Below are 16842 nucleotides of genomic sequence, written 5' to 3' on the forward strand. Positions count from 1 at the left end.
GGTTGCGGGTTCAGTCCCCGGTGGGGAGACATGCAGGAGGCAGCCGATCAATGATTCTCTCACATCACTGATGTTTCTATCTCTTCTTCTTTCTTACTCATTGAAATCAATAAGAAAAGAGAGAAGCAATACGCAAAAAAAAAAAAAAATATGGACTTTGGCCTCTTAAAAAAATGAGATTTATCTAACAACACTCATCCTACATTTCTGCAAGGCAGCAGTTACCTGGAGCCGAATAGTGGCTGCCACTATTAGATAGGACATGCGTGAGTTCTTCACTTTGCCGCAGTCCCCACCACTCCCTATGGTGTTCCCCACAGGGATTCCGGCCCACTTCGCTTGGTTATCTTCCATACTTGGCACCTATAGGCATTTGAGTTCATGACCCCTGCTTTAGAGTGAGATGCAAAGAGGGCCTAGGAGGAGCCCAAGGAGCTCCACCATTTAAAGGGGATGAGGAGGAGGCGCCAGCAAAGAAGACTGAAGAGCCACTAGACAGAAAAGCAAGGAGGGTGCTTGCTAAGAGGAGAGAATGTCAACAAGCCCAGCCCAGTGCTGCTGACTTGATCTAACATGATAAGGACATGTCCTTTGGTCTACTAGTCACGTAGAGGTCACCGGTAACCTTGGTGAGAGCCACTACATTGGCTGCGAGGGAGCTTGTAAGGCATTGAGGAATGAATGGGAGAAAAATGGAGACAGGCTTGGGAACTTGTTCCAGAAGTTCAGCGTTGAAGGACAACTTGTAGTATTGAGAAACCACAGGATAAACGCGGCACGTCAACCCGGAGCGTTAATTAGGCTTGAATATTTGTAAGAAACATTATTTTTAGATTAAAAATAGACCGGGGAGACTACAAAGACTGGGTTTGGGCTAAGAATTGAACATTATCTTTTTGCTAGGCAGTGTACTGATCCCTTTACATTCCTTGTCTCATGTAGTCCTCACGACCCTATGGAGTACGTTTCTAGAATGTTCTTTATTTTGCAGACGAACAAGTTAAGGCTTGAGAGGTAAGGTTACATGGCCGGTAAGTGGTAGAGCTGGGGTTTGAAACTGGCTATCACACTGAATGTCTACATATTAACTACTTTAGAGGCATTTGTTGACACTTTCCTTTCCCTATTGCTATGACACTTTTTGTCAAAAATCAACTGGCCATATATGTGTGAGTCTATTTTTTGTACTCTCTTCTGTTCTGTTGATTTCTCTATCTCTTTTTTTTCACAATAGTGCACTGCCTAGATTACTGTACCTTTATAGTGAGTCTGGAAATGAAACAATTCGAGGTCTCCAACTTTGCTCTTTTAAAAAATTGCTTAGGCTATTCTAGGTTGTTTGCACATCCATACGTTTTAGAATTATCTTGTCAATTTCTGTAGCAAGGCCTGCTGGGATTTTGTTGGGGATTGTGTTGACTATTAGGATACTTTTTCAAAAAGGCGTTAGCGAGGGTTGGATCTCATTTTATAGACCATGAAGGAAATGTCACTGAAGTGTGACTATAGTCTAAAGGTGGCTGACTCTAGTTACAGGGTAAGGCCGGTGAGGGAAATGAGTGGAGGGAGCAGGAATGAGATGATAAATAGTAGCTGATCTCAGGCTGCAGGAGGAATAATAGGGTACAATGAGGTGGGGCGGTCACTTCTCTGCTCCATGCATTTGCCTTGTAAGAATATGGGTTCAGTATTGTCTGATCTCAGTGGGGAGAAGCTGGAAATCCAGGCTTTCATGCAGTCTTCCAATTTTTAAAATTAAAATTTTGTTTTTTTAAATTATTTTTTAAATCCTCACCTGAGGATATTTTTCCATTGATTTTTTAGAGAGAGTGGAAGAGAGAGGGAAAGACAGAGAGAAACATCGATATGAGAGAAACACATCGATTGGTTGCCTCCTGCATGCACCCTGACCAGGGCCCAGGCCAGGGAGGAGCCTGCAACCAAGGTCGTGCCCTTGACCGGAATCGAACCTGGGACCCTTTGGTCTGCAGGCTGATGCTGTATCCACTGAGCCAGTGATGGTGAACCTTTTGAGCTCGGCGTGTCAGCATTTTGAAAAAAAACCCTAACTTAACTCTGGTGCCGTGTCACATATAGAAATTTTTTGATATTTGCAACCATAGTAAAACAAAGACTTATATTTGATATTTATTTTATATATTTAAATGCCATTTAACAGAGAAAAATCAACCAAAAAAATGAGTTCGCGTGTCACCTCTGACACGCGTGTCATAGGTTCGCCATCACTGCGCTGAGCCAAACCGGCTCGGGCAAAAATTAAAATGTTGAACTTTGAGTGGTTCAAAGTCATGTGGGTCAAACAGAACTCTCTAGGCCTGCTAGCCCGTGACCTCTGCTTCAGACTAATCATTCTTTGGTTCTCATTTGCATCATCGGTGAGCTGTCAGGACAGTGTCTCAGACAGTCTCTAAGGTTCTTTCTGGTTCAATGGTTCTACCTCTCAAAAGAGGAAAATACCAAAATTGCTCAAGGGTGCAGGGGTAGTTGAGAATATCTGCAATAATGATATCTTGGGAAGCTGCCCAGAGCTTTACATTTTGCATACCACTGTCATGCCTCTTCTTTCTTTTAATCCTTACAGTATCTTTGTGAAATAGACAGCAGAGTAATTGGCCCAGTTGCATGGTAGCTCCAGGTTACACAGTCAGGTCCTCTAATTCCAAGTCCAGAGCCCTTTCCAGCCTAGTGCAGCGGCCTCTGAAGGCCCTAGAAATAGGCGCTTTGGGAGGGAGAGCAGATGAGGGAGACTGTGAGCGGGTCTTCAGCTCAGCAGGCGGCAGAGGTCTAGCTAGATGTAGAACTTAGCTTGGTTGAAGCGTCAAGGCTTTGGGGTCAGAGTGGAAGCCTTTGTGCGAACTCTGAAGGCAGGCACTTTGGTACATAGTCAGATTCATAGGCCAGTGCCTGGCACAGCACCTGACACACGGTGTGGCTCAGTGGTTAAGCATCGACCTATGAACCAGGGGACCGTGGTTCGATTCCCCATCAGGGCACATGCCCGGGTTGCAGGCTCGATTCCCAGTGGGGGATGTGCAGGAGGCAGTCAGTCCATGATTCTTTCTCATCATTGATGTTTCTCTCTCTCTCTGAAATCAATAAAAATATATATTTAAACACACACACACACACATATTATTGATTTCAGGGAGGAAGAGAGAGATAAAAACATCAATGATGAGAGAGAATCATTGATTGGCTGCCTCCTGCACCTCTCCTATTGGGGATCAAACTCGCAACCCAGGCGTGTGCCCTTGACTGGAATCGAACCTGGGACCCTTCAGTCCGCTGGCAGACACTTTATCCACTGAGCCAAACCAGCTAAGGCAAAATATATATATATTTTAAAAGTTTGTATGTAAGTGAACAAATGGATGGATTGATGGAAGAAGGAATCAAAGGCTCTAGATCAAGAAGGGTGAGAATTCTGTCTAGAGAATTTCAAGGACAGAGCAGTCAAATGCTTCTGGTAAGAACTTTGAGGATGTTAAGATCAAAAGCTGAGACTTTATTCTTATAACTCAGCTGATCGATGGGAAAGCTCACCATGTCCTCTTCCTCTCATTTGACTCTCAGATCTGGGTTTTGATTAATAGGTCATAACCGTCTCCCAGGGAAGTATGTTTGAGAAATAAAATTCTGTAGGTCAAACAGAACTTAAGGAAAGTCAGCCTGCCAAAGGGTTTAAAACTTCCAGATAGATACAAGTCCTTATCTTTTGGAGAGGCCTGTTGAAATATGGAATATGGTTCCCGGGATTTCTCTTAGTGGACTGCTGTGGGCAGTGGAGGAGGTAGAGATGGATCAAGATTAGACATAAGTTGGGAACATTGTTGAAGCTGGAAGATGGCTAGATGGGATTTCATCATGCTTATGTCTATTTTACCTATATTTGAAACTTTTCATAATAAATGGAAAAACAAAAAATCAGAGGGCTTTATGGGCTCAGCAATGCTTTTGGTTAACCAAACTTCACTTTTCTCTAAGCTTGTAAGCGGTATGGTCATTGAGAGAGAAATGAAAAAAAAAAGAAAAGAAAAGAATTTGGCAGAAATAAGAAAAAATATGGATTGCCCTAGCCCCGTGGTCGGCAAACTGTGGCTCGCGAGCCACATGCAGCTCTTTGGCCCCTTGAGTGTGGCTCTTCCTAAGCCTTAGGAGTACCCTAATTAAGTTAATAACAGTGTACCTACCTATATAGTTTAAGTTTAAAAAATTTGGCTCTCAAAAGAAATTTCAATCGTACTGTTGATATTTGGCTCTGTTGACTAATGAGTTTGCCGACCACTGCCCTAGCCGGTTTGGCTCACTGGGTAGAGTGTCGGCCTGCCAACTGAAGGGTTCCGAGTTCGATTCCCATCAGGGGCACATGCCTGGGTTGCAGGCTCGATCCTCAGTGGGGAGCATGCAGGAGGCAGCCGGTCGGTGATTCTCTCTCATCGATGTTTCTGTCTCTCTCTTCCTCTCCCTTCCTCCCTGAAATCAATAAAAATATATTAAAAAAGAAAAGAAAGAATAGGGTTTTTAGTTAGACCTCCATAGCGCGGCTTCCTGTAGCTTTATGACCTTGCATAAGCCTCTGAACTTCCCTAAGTCTGGGTCTCCAGGTCTAAACGCAGCCTCCCGGGTGGTGGCGGCGAGGGTTAGAGATGAAGTGGGCAGTGGAGACTCAGATCTGGTAGTTTTTTTAATTCGACAAAGAGAAAGAGTAATGAAAGGGTCAGAATCTGTCTCGGGGCTCCCATCCACCCTTTCCTCCCAACATGAATCATAAGTGCCAAGGGTTATATAACCGCAGAGGTCATTTATTATTTTAGAAAGAGAACTCTTAAAAACCAAATTGGACCACTTTGGGGTTTACAAGAACTGTAACCAGTTTATTGCCTTTTGAAAAACGAAGCAAGGGAGAGCTGGCAGGAGAAAGGCATGTCGAAACAGTGGAATGCCATCTTGTACCTGTTCAGTCGGCCTCTTTTCTTACCCCAATTCACGGTCTTATCCAATGTTGGCGAGGTTTTTGGTGAAACTGTTCCCTCATATGTACATGGGTATACCCTTTGGGAAAACATTTTGGCAGTATGTGTTGAGAGGCATTAAAAGGCCCATACCCAGAGACACTTAGTAATCACTCTTTGGAATGTGTCCTATGGAAATGATTCAGAAGAAGTGTTATGTTGCCATGAAATATGATTATGTAATCTAGAAAAGGCTTAAGAGTGTACCTGTGTTATGATTACAACTCTGCAGTCTTTACACATAAAGGTGAACGACTGGAGAAGAACATGGAGACGGGAGGACAGCTAATGTCGCAGACTCCTAGACAGTGGCTTAGTTTTTCTTCACGAAATTCCCTGGCCTAGCTGGTTTTGCTCAGTGGATAGAGTGTCGGCCTGTGGACTAAAGGGTCCCAGGTTCGATTCCGGCCAAGGGCACATGCCCAAGTTTCGGGCTTGATCCCCAGTAGGGGGTGTGCAGGAGGCAGCCGGTCAATGATTCTCTCTCATCATTGATGTTTCTATCTCTCTCTCCCTCTCTCTTTCTGAAATCAATAAATTAAAAAAAAAAAAAGAAATTCTTTGTCACTGTTAAAGATTGTGCCTGCTTGCCTACACATACACACTTAAAGGTCTTGCAAGAGGACTGTCATGGCACCCAGGACATGTGGAACATGGGTAAATTCTTTCCAAAAATAGAGAAATAAAAACCCACAAAGCACCGGAAACCTAACAGTTTGAGTAGAGAAGAAATTGAAACCAAGACTTCCCACTCTTGAACCATTTCTGTACAAAACACCACACTGGGGTGCTTTCTTGAGACCTTTGCTGTCAGATCTCAAAGTTGGGGTTTTTTCTCTCTATTTTTTGTGTGTGTGTCTGAAAGTTTTTGAAATCTCTTTGTTTCCAGGTTCAGTTTCAGAAGCTTCAGCAACTGCGCCTGACACAGTACCATGGCGGGTCCTTACCCAACGTGAGCCAGCTGCGGAGCAGCGCATCGGAGTTCCAGGTACCCCAGATATTTGCTTCTTCAGGCGGCGTGGACTGTAAAAAGATAGGCAGAGATTATCCTTAAAAAGATTAGATCTTGAAGGGTAAACCTGTCCTAGATCTAGTTCAGTGTTTTTCTGGGAAGTCCATCTTTATTCTCTTCCCTAGTTCCTGCAGCGTAACAGTGTGTGATTTCACAAATGGCCTAAGGCAGTACTGTTCAGTGGAAATACAATTCGAACCATATATGTGATTTAATTTTTTTCAATAGCCACATTAAAAACAACAAGTGGATTAAAATTTATTTAAATTATTTAAATAACTAGAGGCCTGGTGCATGAATTTGTGCACAGGTGGGGTCCCTTGGCCTGGCCGGCAATCAGGGACCATCGGGGCAGTCTCACCCAGTCCCCGATCAGAGCTGATTGGGCCGGGGGGGAGGGACCACAGGAGGTTGGCTGGCTGTGGGAAGTTGGCTATGGGAGTGCACTGACCACCAGGGGGCAATTCCTGCATTAAGCGTCTCCCCCTGGTGATCAGTGTGTGACATAGCTACCAGCCGGTCGTCTGGTTATCCGGTCATAACAGTCACTTAGGCTTTTACATATATAGATTATTTAACACAATATATTCAAAATATTATCGTTTCAACATATAGTCAGTATAAAAACATTAATGAAATATTTCACATTTTCTATTTTTCTTGTTAAGTCTTTGAAATCTAGTGTGTATTTTATTTATTATTATTTTAAAAAATACTTTTATTGACTTCAGAGAGGAAGGGAGAGGGAGAGAGAGATGGAAACATCAATGATGAGAGAGAAGCATTGATTGGCTGCCTCTTGCATACCCCCTACTGGGGATCGAGCCCACAACCAGGGCATGTGCCATTGACCGAAATCGAACCTGGGACCCTTCATTCCAAAGATGTTCTATCCACTGAGCCAAACTGGCCAGGGCTGAATGTCTCTCCATTTTAAAAGTAGTCTTCCTGCCGAAACCGGTTTGGCTCAGTGGATAGAGCGTCGGCCTGCGGACTGAGAGGTCCCAGGTTCGATTCCGGTCAAGGGCATGTGCCTGGGTTGCGGGCACATCCCCAGTAGGAGGTGTGCAGGAGGCAGCTGATCGATGTTTCTCTCTCATCGATGTTTCTAACTCTCTATCTCTCTCCCTTCCTCTCTGTAAAAAATCAATAAAATATATTAAAAAAAAAAAAGTAGTCTTCCTTTCTTGTGAAAACTGGGTTCACTTGTTTGATGATGTGCCATAATGCAGAAGTATTATTTAAATTGGAGACTTCCGTATAAGAGTGCTCATAGGAACTCTGAAATATAGCGGTGATTATAAAAAGTACAGTATGAACAGATCTGTACCTATTCCACTGGGATCTTGACTTCAATATACATTGGCATCTCACTTTAATACTGCCACTGCTAGTGGTCTGCTTCTATAGATCAAACCTCTTGTCTGTTGGCCTATTGGATCATTCCGTATCCAAATAACATAGGTCTCTGTGCTAGGCTGGATTTCATGCTTCAGAAAATAAAGCATTGTCAAGGGCAGATGTTTTTGAGGTCCCAAATCTGTGGTACTTTATTGTCAATTTTAGAGGAATACAGATTTCATTGTCCAGTCCCTCTCCTATTGCATTGGGGTATGGGATGACGTGACAGCCCTTGACTGTCCCAGGATTCTTTCTTGAATACTTTTTTTACTCTGAAATGATCACAAACTTACAGAAAAGTTGGAAGTACCGTACAAATAATTTTCCTACTTTGATAATAAGTTGCTGACCTCATGCTGTATCACCCCAAAATATTTCCCTGTGTGTTTCCTACAAGCAAGGACATTGTCCTACATAAAACCAAAATAGAGCCATTAAAATCAGGAAATGAGCAGTGGTAATTGTTGCCATCGGATCCTCAAACCCCATTTAAGTTTTATCAAATGTCCCATTACTGTCTTCTGTAGCAAAAGGGTCTAGTTCAAAATCTCATGTACTTGTTGTCTGTAGTCGCCTTCCGTCTGGAACAGCTTTTCAGTCTTTTATTTTGACATGAAACAATTTGTTTTTGACCTCTGTGGCCTTGCCAGTTTTGAAGAATATCCCTTAGTTGGGTTTGTGTGATGTTTTTTGTGAATAGATTCAGATTATGCATCTTTGGCAGGCGTAGCACAGAAGTGATGTCCTTGCATCTCATTAAGTGAGTGATTTTCATTTGTCCTGTTACTAATGGTGTTCATTATAATTAGGGGGTGGCCCTGGCCAGCGTGGCTCAGTTGGTTGAATGTCCTCCTATGCACCAAAAGGTAGCTGGTTTGATTCCGGTCAGGGCGCATGCCTGGGTTACGGACTTGATCCCCAGTAGGGCCATGCAGGGGGCATCCAATCTTTCTCCAACTCCCTCTCTCTCTAAAAAAACCCCCCATATTCAATGAGAGTGGTATCTGTCAGGCTTCTCTCCATTTTAAGGTCATGCTTCCTCTTTGTAATTAAATGATGTTTTGTGAGAAGATACTTTATTTTGATTTTCATCAAACATTTAATGAATACATTATGAACGGCTCTATATAGTTTTTGGGTTTCTTATTTTATTCTATGGGTTGTAACCTATAAATATGATTTTGATAATAAATCCTCTTCCTAGGATTCTTGACAAACTGAGGAATAAAGGGAATCCCAGAAGTAGTGATTTTTTTTAAGTAAACATTATTTTAGGTATAATTTACATACAGTACAGTTGACCTTTTTTAGGTCCACAGTTTTGTGTGGAATAATCAGCCCCACAATCAAGATACAGCACAAATCCTGGCTCAGTAGCTCGGTTGGTTAGAGCATCGTCATGTGGGTTCGATCCTGGTCAGGGCACATACAAGAATCAACCAATGAATGCATAAATAAGTGGAACAAGGAATCAATGTTTCTCTCTCAAATTAATTAAAAATAACAACAACGTATATTCACATTGTTGCACACCAACCTCCAGAACTTTTTTATGCCACGGAACTGAAACTGTATCCATTTAACAACAAGTCCCCACTCCCATTCCCAAGCCTCTGGCAACCACCATTCTGTTTTTCTGTCTTTGTGAATTCAACTACTCTGGGCACCTCATGGAAGTGAAATCATGCCGTACTTACCTTTCTCTGACTGGCTGTTTCACTTAGCGTAATGTCCTCAAGGCTTATCCATACTGTAGCACGTGACAGGATTCCCGTCCTTTTTAAGGCTGAATAATACTCCAGTGTATGTATAAACCACATTTTGTGTATCCATTCATCCACTGATGGACATTTGGGTCGCTTCCACCGCTCGGCTATTGTGAATAATGCTGCCGTGTACATGGGAGTGCAAATATCTCTCCCAGAACATGATTTCAATTCTTTTGTGTGGATACCCAGAAGTGGGCTTGCTCTAGATCAGGGGTCCTCAAACTTTTTAAACAGGGGGCCAGTTCACTGTCCCTCAGACCGTTGGAGGGCCGGACTATAGTTTAAAAAAAAACTATGAACAAATTCCTATGCACACCGCACATATCTTATTTTGAAGTAAAAAAAACAAAATGAGAGCAAATACAATATTTGTATTTGCATGTGGCCCGCGGGCCGTAGTTTGAGGACCCCTGCTCTAGATTGTATGGTAATTCTATTTTTAATTTTTTGAGGCACTCCCACACTGTTTTCCACAGTTGCCATACTATTTTACAGTTTCACCAACTGTGCAAGAGTTCCAATTTTTCCACATCCTCCCCAACACTCGTTATTTTATGGGATTTTAAAATATATACATTTTTATTGATTTCAGAGAGGAAGAAAGAGGGAGAGAGATAGAAACATCCATGATGAGAGAAAATCATGGGTCGGCTGCCTCCTGCAAGTCCCCCACTGAGGATCAAGCCCACAACCCCAGCATGTGCCCTTGACCGGAATCAAACCTGAGAACTTTCAGTTCGTAGGCCAATGCTCTATCCACTGAGCCAAATGGGCCAGGGTGGAATTTTTTTTTTTTTTACTAGTAGTCATCCTAATGGGTGTGAGATGGTGGTATTTCAGTTTTAAAAATGTTGGGCATTCTAATGCATTGTGGTTTTAATTTGCATTTTCTTTTTTTAAAAAAAATATATTTTTATTGATGTCAGAGAGGGAGAGGGAAAGAGAGACAGAAACATCAATGATGAGAGAGAATCATTGATTGGCTGCCTCCTGCATGCCCCCCACTGGGTATCGAGCCCACAACCTGGGCATATGCCCTGACCAGGAATCGAACCCGCGACCTCTTGGTTCCTGGGTCTACGCTCAACCGCTGAGCTACACCCGGCTGGGCAATTTGCATTTTCTTAATGATTAATAGCGTTGAGCACCTTTTTATGTGCTTCTTTGCCATTCGTGCATCTTCTTTGGTGAAGTGTCTCTTCAAATCTTTTGTCCAGTTTTTAAATTGAGTTGTTCATTTTCTCATGAGAATTCTTTATATACTTTGGATGCCATTTCTCTATCTGATATGTACTTAGCAAATATTTTCTACCAGTCTGTGGCTTGTCTTTTCATGTTCTTAACAAAAGTCTTACAGAGCAGATGGTTTTAATTTTGATGAAGTCTAATTTATCATTGTGTTCTTCTAGGACTTGTGCCTTTTGCGTCTTTTCTAAGAATTCCTTGCTTAACTCGGGGTCAAAAAATTGTTTTCCCTATGTGTTCTCCTAAAAGTTTTGTAGTTTTAAGTTTTAAACTTAAATTTCAAGTCAAATTTTTAAAAATATATTTTATTGATTTTTTTTTTTACAGAGAGGAAGGGTGAGGGATAGAGAGTTAGAAACATCGATGAGAGAGAAACATCAATCAGCTGCCTCCTGCACACCCCCTAGTGGGGATGTGCCCGCAACCAAGGTACATGCCCTTGACTGGAATTGAACCCGGGACCCTTCAGTCCGCAGGCCGACGCTCTATCCACTGAGCCAAACCGGTCAGGGCTCAAGTCAATTTTTTAAAATGTAGGACAAAGTAATGAGTTGAGGATCCCTCTTTTTGCTTAGGGTGTTGACTTGTTCCAGCGCCATTTGTTGAGAAGGCTTTTCTTTCCTTATTGAACGGCCTTGACAGTTTTGTTGAAAATCACTTGACCATGTAAGTGTGGGTCTACTTCCTGACTGTGTCTCCTGTTCCATTGGTCTCTGTGTCTGTCATTTGCTAACACCATGCTGTCTCGATTGCTGTACCTTTATAGGAAGGCTGGGCATCAGGCACTGGGAATACTCCAACTTGGTTCTTTTTCAGAGTTGTCCTGCTTGTTTTAGTTTCTTGGCTTGTCCATAACATTTTAGAATTAGCTTATTAATTTCTACAAAAGAGTCTGCTAGGATTTTAAGTGGGTCGCATTGAATCTGTAGAACAGGTTGGATAGAATTGATATCAATAATACTGAGTCTTCTGGTCCAGCGGTTGCCAACCTTTCGGACCTCACGGACCACCAGTGGTGAGGACCACCGGTTGGCTACCGCTGTTCTAATCCATGAACATGGTACAGAAGCAGAGAGCTTGATTCAAGTTAAGTTGCTTATAATTATTTATGTAAACACAGTCCTCTTCCTTTTACATGTTGGGTCACTTGGGAGCTTACAAAAATGCTTTCACATCTGCTATTCTATTTGGTCTGTACTACAACATTAGTTGCTAAGCATAGTACTATTTTAATATTGGTTAAAGACCAATTTCCCATCCTCATGGGGGATCAAAAGCACATTCTTTTCCTGTAACCCATTGGCCTTATCAGTGAACACAGACTTAATCAGATGAGTAAATCAAATCCAGCTTTTCAGGCTGCCTTCTGATAATCCTCAGCAAGGGGCAGGCCATTAGCCAGGGATGGCTCGGGTCAGAGCCCTCATATCTCTAGGCAGGGCCTGGCTTATGGACATCGAAGGCAGAGAGGAGGAAGTGGGCATTACCTCCTTCTGTGAGGGCTGGGCTGTCTCTCCTGGTTAGGGAACCGGTAACCGTTCTCTAGTATGTTCCAGCGGCCAGGGCATCTGTTGGCTGTGTGGCCTGCAGGTCAGCCACAGAGAGGGGGACAGGGGGCTTCTCTCTGTATTGGACTATCTGGGTGTAGTCGTAGCCTTTTATAGCCTTTATATAACCCACCTAGTCCTTTTAGATTTCACCACTAAAAAAAATGAATCACACTTTATATATTTCTGATTGCTACATTTTATTTTATTTTTATTTTTTAATAATACATTGGTGTTTTTTTTGTTTTTGTTTTTTAGTAGATCTTTATTGATTTCAGAGAGGAAGGAAGAGGGAGAGAGAGATAGAAGTATCCATGATGAGAGAGAATTATGGATTGGCTGCCTCCTACACGCCCCCCACCGGGGATCGAGCCCACAACCCGGGCATGTGCCCCTGACTGGAATCGAACCTGGGACCTTTCAGTTTGCAGGCCGACACTCTATCCACTGAGCCAAACTGGCTAGGGCCTGACTGCTACATTTTAACAAAATTTCGTCACCTTATTTGTAGCTGAGGGTTTATGAGTTTTAACTCGAAGCCCACCACCTATATGAGTGGATATAATGAGGCTTAGAGTCTGCATAGCAAATACGTAAGAGAACCAGAACTTAGCAGTCCTCTTTGACTCCTAGTTCAGTTTCAATGGCTTTTCTTTGCTGCATTTTCTCTTAAATTTTTAAGATTCTTTCTAAGAAAAAAATAAATGGCAAAAGATATGTCAGTGAAATTCAGTTTTTTAAAATAGCATTTTTTCCTGATTATAATTTTGAGACTAGCTGATTATAGAAAGCAGGTAACACCCCTTTTCACATTTTGGCTTTTTTCTTTCAATAGTTTTAACAAAAGCAGCATCATACTGCATGTATAGTTTTGTAGCTTTTTTATGTCATGAACATTTTCCTATATATTTAAAAGGTCTTCAAAAACATTATTTCTAATGACTTACAATATTTTTTCACATGGATGTTTACAATATTTTTTCACATGGATGTACCACAGTTTATTTAACTGCCCCCTTATTGTTGCATATTTGGATTGTTTTCACTATTTATTCACCGGATGTGTGTATCTGTGTGTGTATGTGTGTGTGTGTGTGTGTGTGTGTGTATAAATTGATCATATACTAGGCCAAAGAAATGCTTCGTAAATTAAAAAGGAGAAATTGAATCTGAACATAATTGATAAAATTTTAATTATAATTAAATTTAAATAAAAAAGGCAACCACTTGAAAAAATTTTTAAATTATTAAAAACAAACAAACTATTAGAGCTCTAGCCAGTTTGGCTCAGTGGATAGAGCGTTGACCTGGTGACTGAAAGGTCCCAGGTTCGATTCCAGTCAAGGGCACATGCCCGGGTTGCGGGCTCAATTCCCCAGTAGGGGGCGTGCAGGAGGCAGCTGATCAGTGTTTCTGTGTCATCATTGATGTTTCTATCTCTCTCTCTGAAATCAATAAAAATATATTAAAACACACACACAAAAACACTATTAGGTATGTTATCAGTGACAAGTTAGATAATACATAAAGGGGAAAAGATTATAATAGTTTAAAAATATGTATATATATATACATATATATATATATATATATACAAAACATTTATTTTATTTAAGAAATTTATAAGAACTATATGAAAAACACTATAAAGCATGAGAGGAAATAAAGAGCTAAGAGACTTGCCTTTGCTTTGAAATCTGATGAAAGCTGTGGCTTCCTCCTGAGAAAAATAAACATGTACACATGTTCTCATTTACTCCTTTAAAAAAAAGTTTTTATTGGGGAAAATTTCGAACATTTCACACTTATTTTTTATATGTATTTTGATCCTATGTCAGGAACTCTTGGCCTAGGAGGATTTACATTTATTTATGCTTTTATTAAATATTAAAAACTAGAGGCCCAGTGCATGAAATTAGTGCATGGGTAGGGTCCCTAGGCCTGGCCGGTGATCAGGGCCGATGGGGGCCTTCCAGCTGCCGGCTGGGGCCTTTCTTCATTCCGCGCTGCCCCTGGTGTTCAGTGCATGTCATAGCGAGTGATCGAACTCCTGGTCTCCCAGTAGAACTCCCGAGGGGACAATCTGCATATTAGGCATATATATATATATATGTATATATATAAAATATTAAAAAATCATTTCCCTTAACTTTTTATGCCTGGTTTTCTGAATGTGTAAAATGTAGCCAAATAAAATTGTGGGAAATGTGTCGGTGCAAGATGAGAGGCAGAAAAGGAGTTATTTGACATACCTGGGCATTCTTCCCATCTCTCAGCCTATTTTTTTATATGTGAAATAGGGATAATAAGCCATAGCCAGTTTGGCTCAGTGGATAGAGCATCAGCCTGTGGACCGAAGGGTCCCGGGTTCCATTCCAGTCAAGGTCATGTACCTGGTAGCAGGCAACCAATCGCTGTGTTTTCTCACATTAATATTTCTCTCTGTCTTTCCCTCTCTCTTCTACTCTCTCTAAAAATCAATGGAAAAAATATCCTCGGGTGAGGATTAAAAAAATAATAAAATAGGGATAATTATTATTAATAAACTGAGTAATGGGTGGCATGGAGGCATGAGCCAAAGGGTTTGGGAGCTGGAGTGAGTTAAGGGAACTAGGATGGAAAGATAACTGATTCCTTCCCAGGCCACTAGCTGCATTCTGTTTGTGTAGGCCCATTCGTCATCGCTTGTGGCTTTTGTGGCATAGTCATCTGCTCAAAACTTAAAAGTGAGAGGGAATTCTGTTTCCAAGGTCATAAACCTTAGCCAGCCCTGCTCGTGGGTACAGCATGCTCTCTGCCAGCCCCGAAACAATACCCTTTTATCCAAACACTATTAGATGGAATGAGATAGGGCATGACCTCGGGCTTCTGCATGAGACTTACAAGACCACATTTACACATTACTTGAGCACGCGCATTTCCAGGAAAGATGTTCATTCGTTACTAATACCTGCTTTATGTTATGTCTTAGTTTCTTTTTCAGAAAATGGTATTTTTCTGACCTCGTTCCTAAGTTCTGTCTTGGAGTTCGTACCTCCGAAACCACGTGCACTTTGCAGCTGTGACTTTTCTACCACCTCTGTGTTTGATTTGCTCACTGGTCTGCCTTTGATTTTTGACTTCCAGCGGCATCTTCTCTTCTGCCTCAGGAAATAGTGAGAACCACAGAAAGTTAGGCGCTGACTTAATAGCTTTGGAATGTGCATCTATCCCAAAAGAGGGGCGGTGGCCAAGAATGCGGGTGTCACTTTTTTTTTTTTTAATATATATTTCTTTATTGATTTCAGAGAGAAAGGGAGAGGGAGAGAGAGAAACATCAGTGATGAGAATTATTGATTGGCTACCTCCAGCACATTTCCTACTGGGGATCAAGCCCGCACCCCAGGCATGTGCCCTTGGCCGGAATCGAACCTGGGACCCTTCAGTCCGCAGGCCAACGCTCTATCCACTGAGCCAAACCGGCTAGGGCACATTTTTAATGCATATTTGAGTAATACTTTTTCCTTCCTTTGGATTTATCCATATGTGTTGAACAAAAGCCTCACAGAATGAAAGGGAAAAGTAGACAACCCATGCACTGAATTAGGAACATCTGCCTCTATGAGAACTTGAACGAGAGAACCGGAACGTTGCCATTCTCCTTCCGCCTTCCATGTGCTCCCCATCAGTCAGGGTCAGCCGGGGCCTCCAATGGTGCTTTAAAAGGCTGACATATTCCATTCATTTCAAGGTTCTAAGCCAGGAAGTTGGGAAAGGTGGGAACTTCTGAGAAATCCATCCTGTGGATGAAACCAAAGATCTATCTGAAAAGGAATACCGCGAGGACTGACATGCCAGTGTATGTTTTATTTGAAAGTAAAAGCTTTGGGGCAATACCAACGCTGCATCGTATGGTGGCCAAAAGTCACACTCTTAATTCAAATCTGGCCTCGCCACTTTCCAGCCTTATGACCTTGGGCACATCACTTACCATCTCTTTGCTGGTGTCCTCGCCTGTGAAATGAGGATGGTGGTGATGGCAGGATCAGAGTTTTGTCGTGAGGAATAAATGAGTTAATATGTCTAACACTCAGAGCAGTGCCTGGCACAGGTGAGCATGTTAGAGGCATTTTTTCTTATTCTCGGCATTGTAACTATGGCCACTGTAATTACTGCTGCCACTGCTGCCACGGCCAGGGCCCCAACTACACCAGCTTTGACAAGATCCTGGCTTAAGTTCTAGCCACTTCCCAGCTGGGTGTGCTACCTAAGTCTAAAAGCATCTGTTTCTAGCCCTAGCCGGATTGGCTCAGTGGATCGAGCATTGGCCTGTGGACTGAAGGGTCCCAGGTTCGATTCCAGTCAGGGGCACATGCCCGGGTTTTGGGTTCCCTCCCCAGTGGGGTCGTGCAGGAGGCAGCTGGTCAGTGATTCTCTCTCATCATCGATGTTTCTATCTCTCTGTCTCCCTCTCCCTTTCTCTCTGAAATCAATAGAAATAAATATATTAATTTAAAAAATGTTGTCATCTTAAAAAAACGAAAAATAAAAAACGTCTGTTTTTGTACAGTGGGGCCTTGACTTACGAGTTTAATTCGTTCCATGATGGAGCTCGTAACTCAAATTACTCGTATGTCAAATCTTAAAGTGAGACACGTGATGCTGGGCTGATGTTGTGGCGTTCACTGTGACGTTCACTGCGCCAACTAGCGGTGGGGTATCTGAAGCTGATTCATAACCTGAATTTTAGCTCGCAACTCAAAGCAAAAAACCGGCCGAGAGACGGCTCATATCTCGAAAAACTCGTTAATCAAGGCCCTGCCGTACTTGTAAAATAGAGGTGTGACTAGTATCCT

General features: G+C 42.2%; 1 protein-coding gene across 1 annotated transcript in view; it reads left to right on the forward strand.

The window, feature by feature from the left end:
- Positions 1-1477: 1477 nt before the first annotated feature.
- CRTC3 (CREB regulated transcription coactivator 3) overlaps positions 1478-16842 on the forward strand; it is a 91684-nt gene continuing 76319 nt past the window's right edge. The window contains exons 1-2 of the mRNA XM_014447845.2: positions 1478-1537; positions 5899-6021. Of these exons, the coding sequence (XP_014303331.1) occupies positions 1478-1537; positions 5899-6021 (183 nt within the window). The remainder of the gene's footprint in view (positions 1538-5898; positions 6022-16842) is intronic.

Source organism: Myotis lucifugus, unplaced genomic scaffold, assembly GCF_000147115.1.
Source record: "Myotis lucifugus unplaced genomic scaffold, Myoluc2.0 scaffold_722, whole genome shotgun sequence".
NCBI lineage: Eukaryota > Metazoa > Chordata > Mammalia > Chiroptera > Vespertilionidae > Myotis > Myotis lucifugus.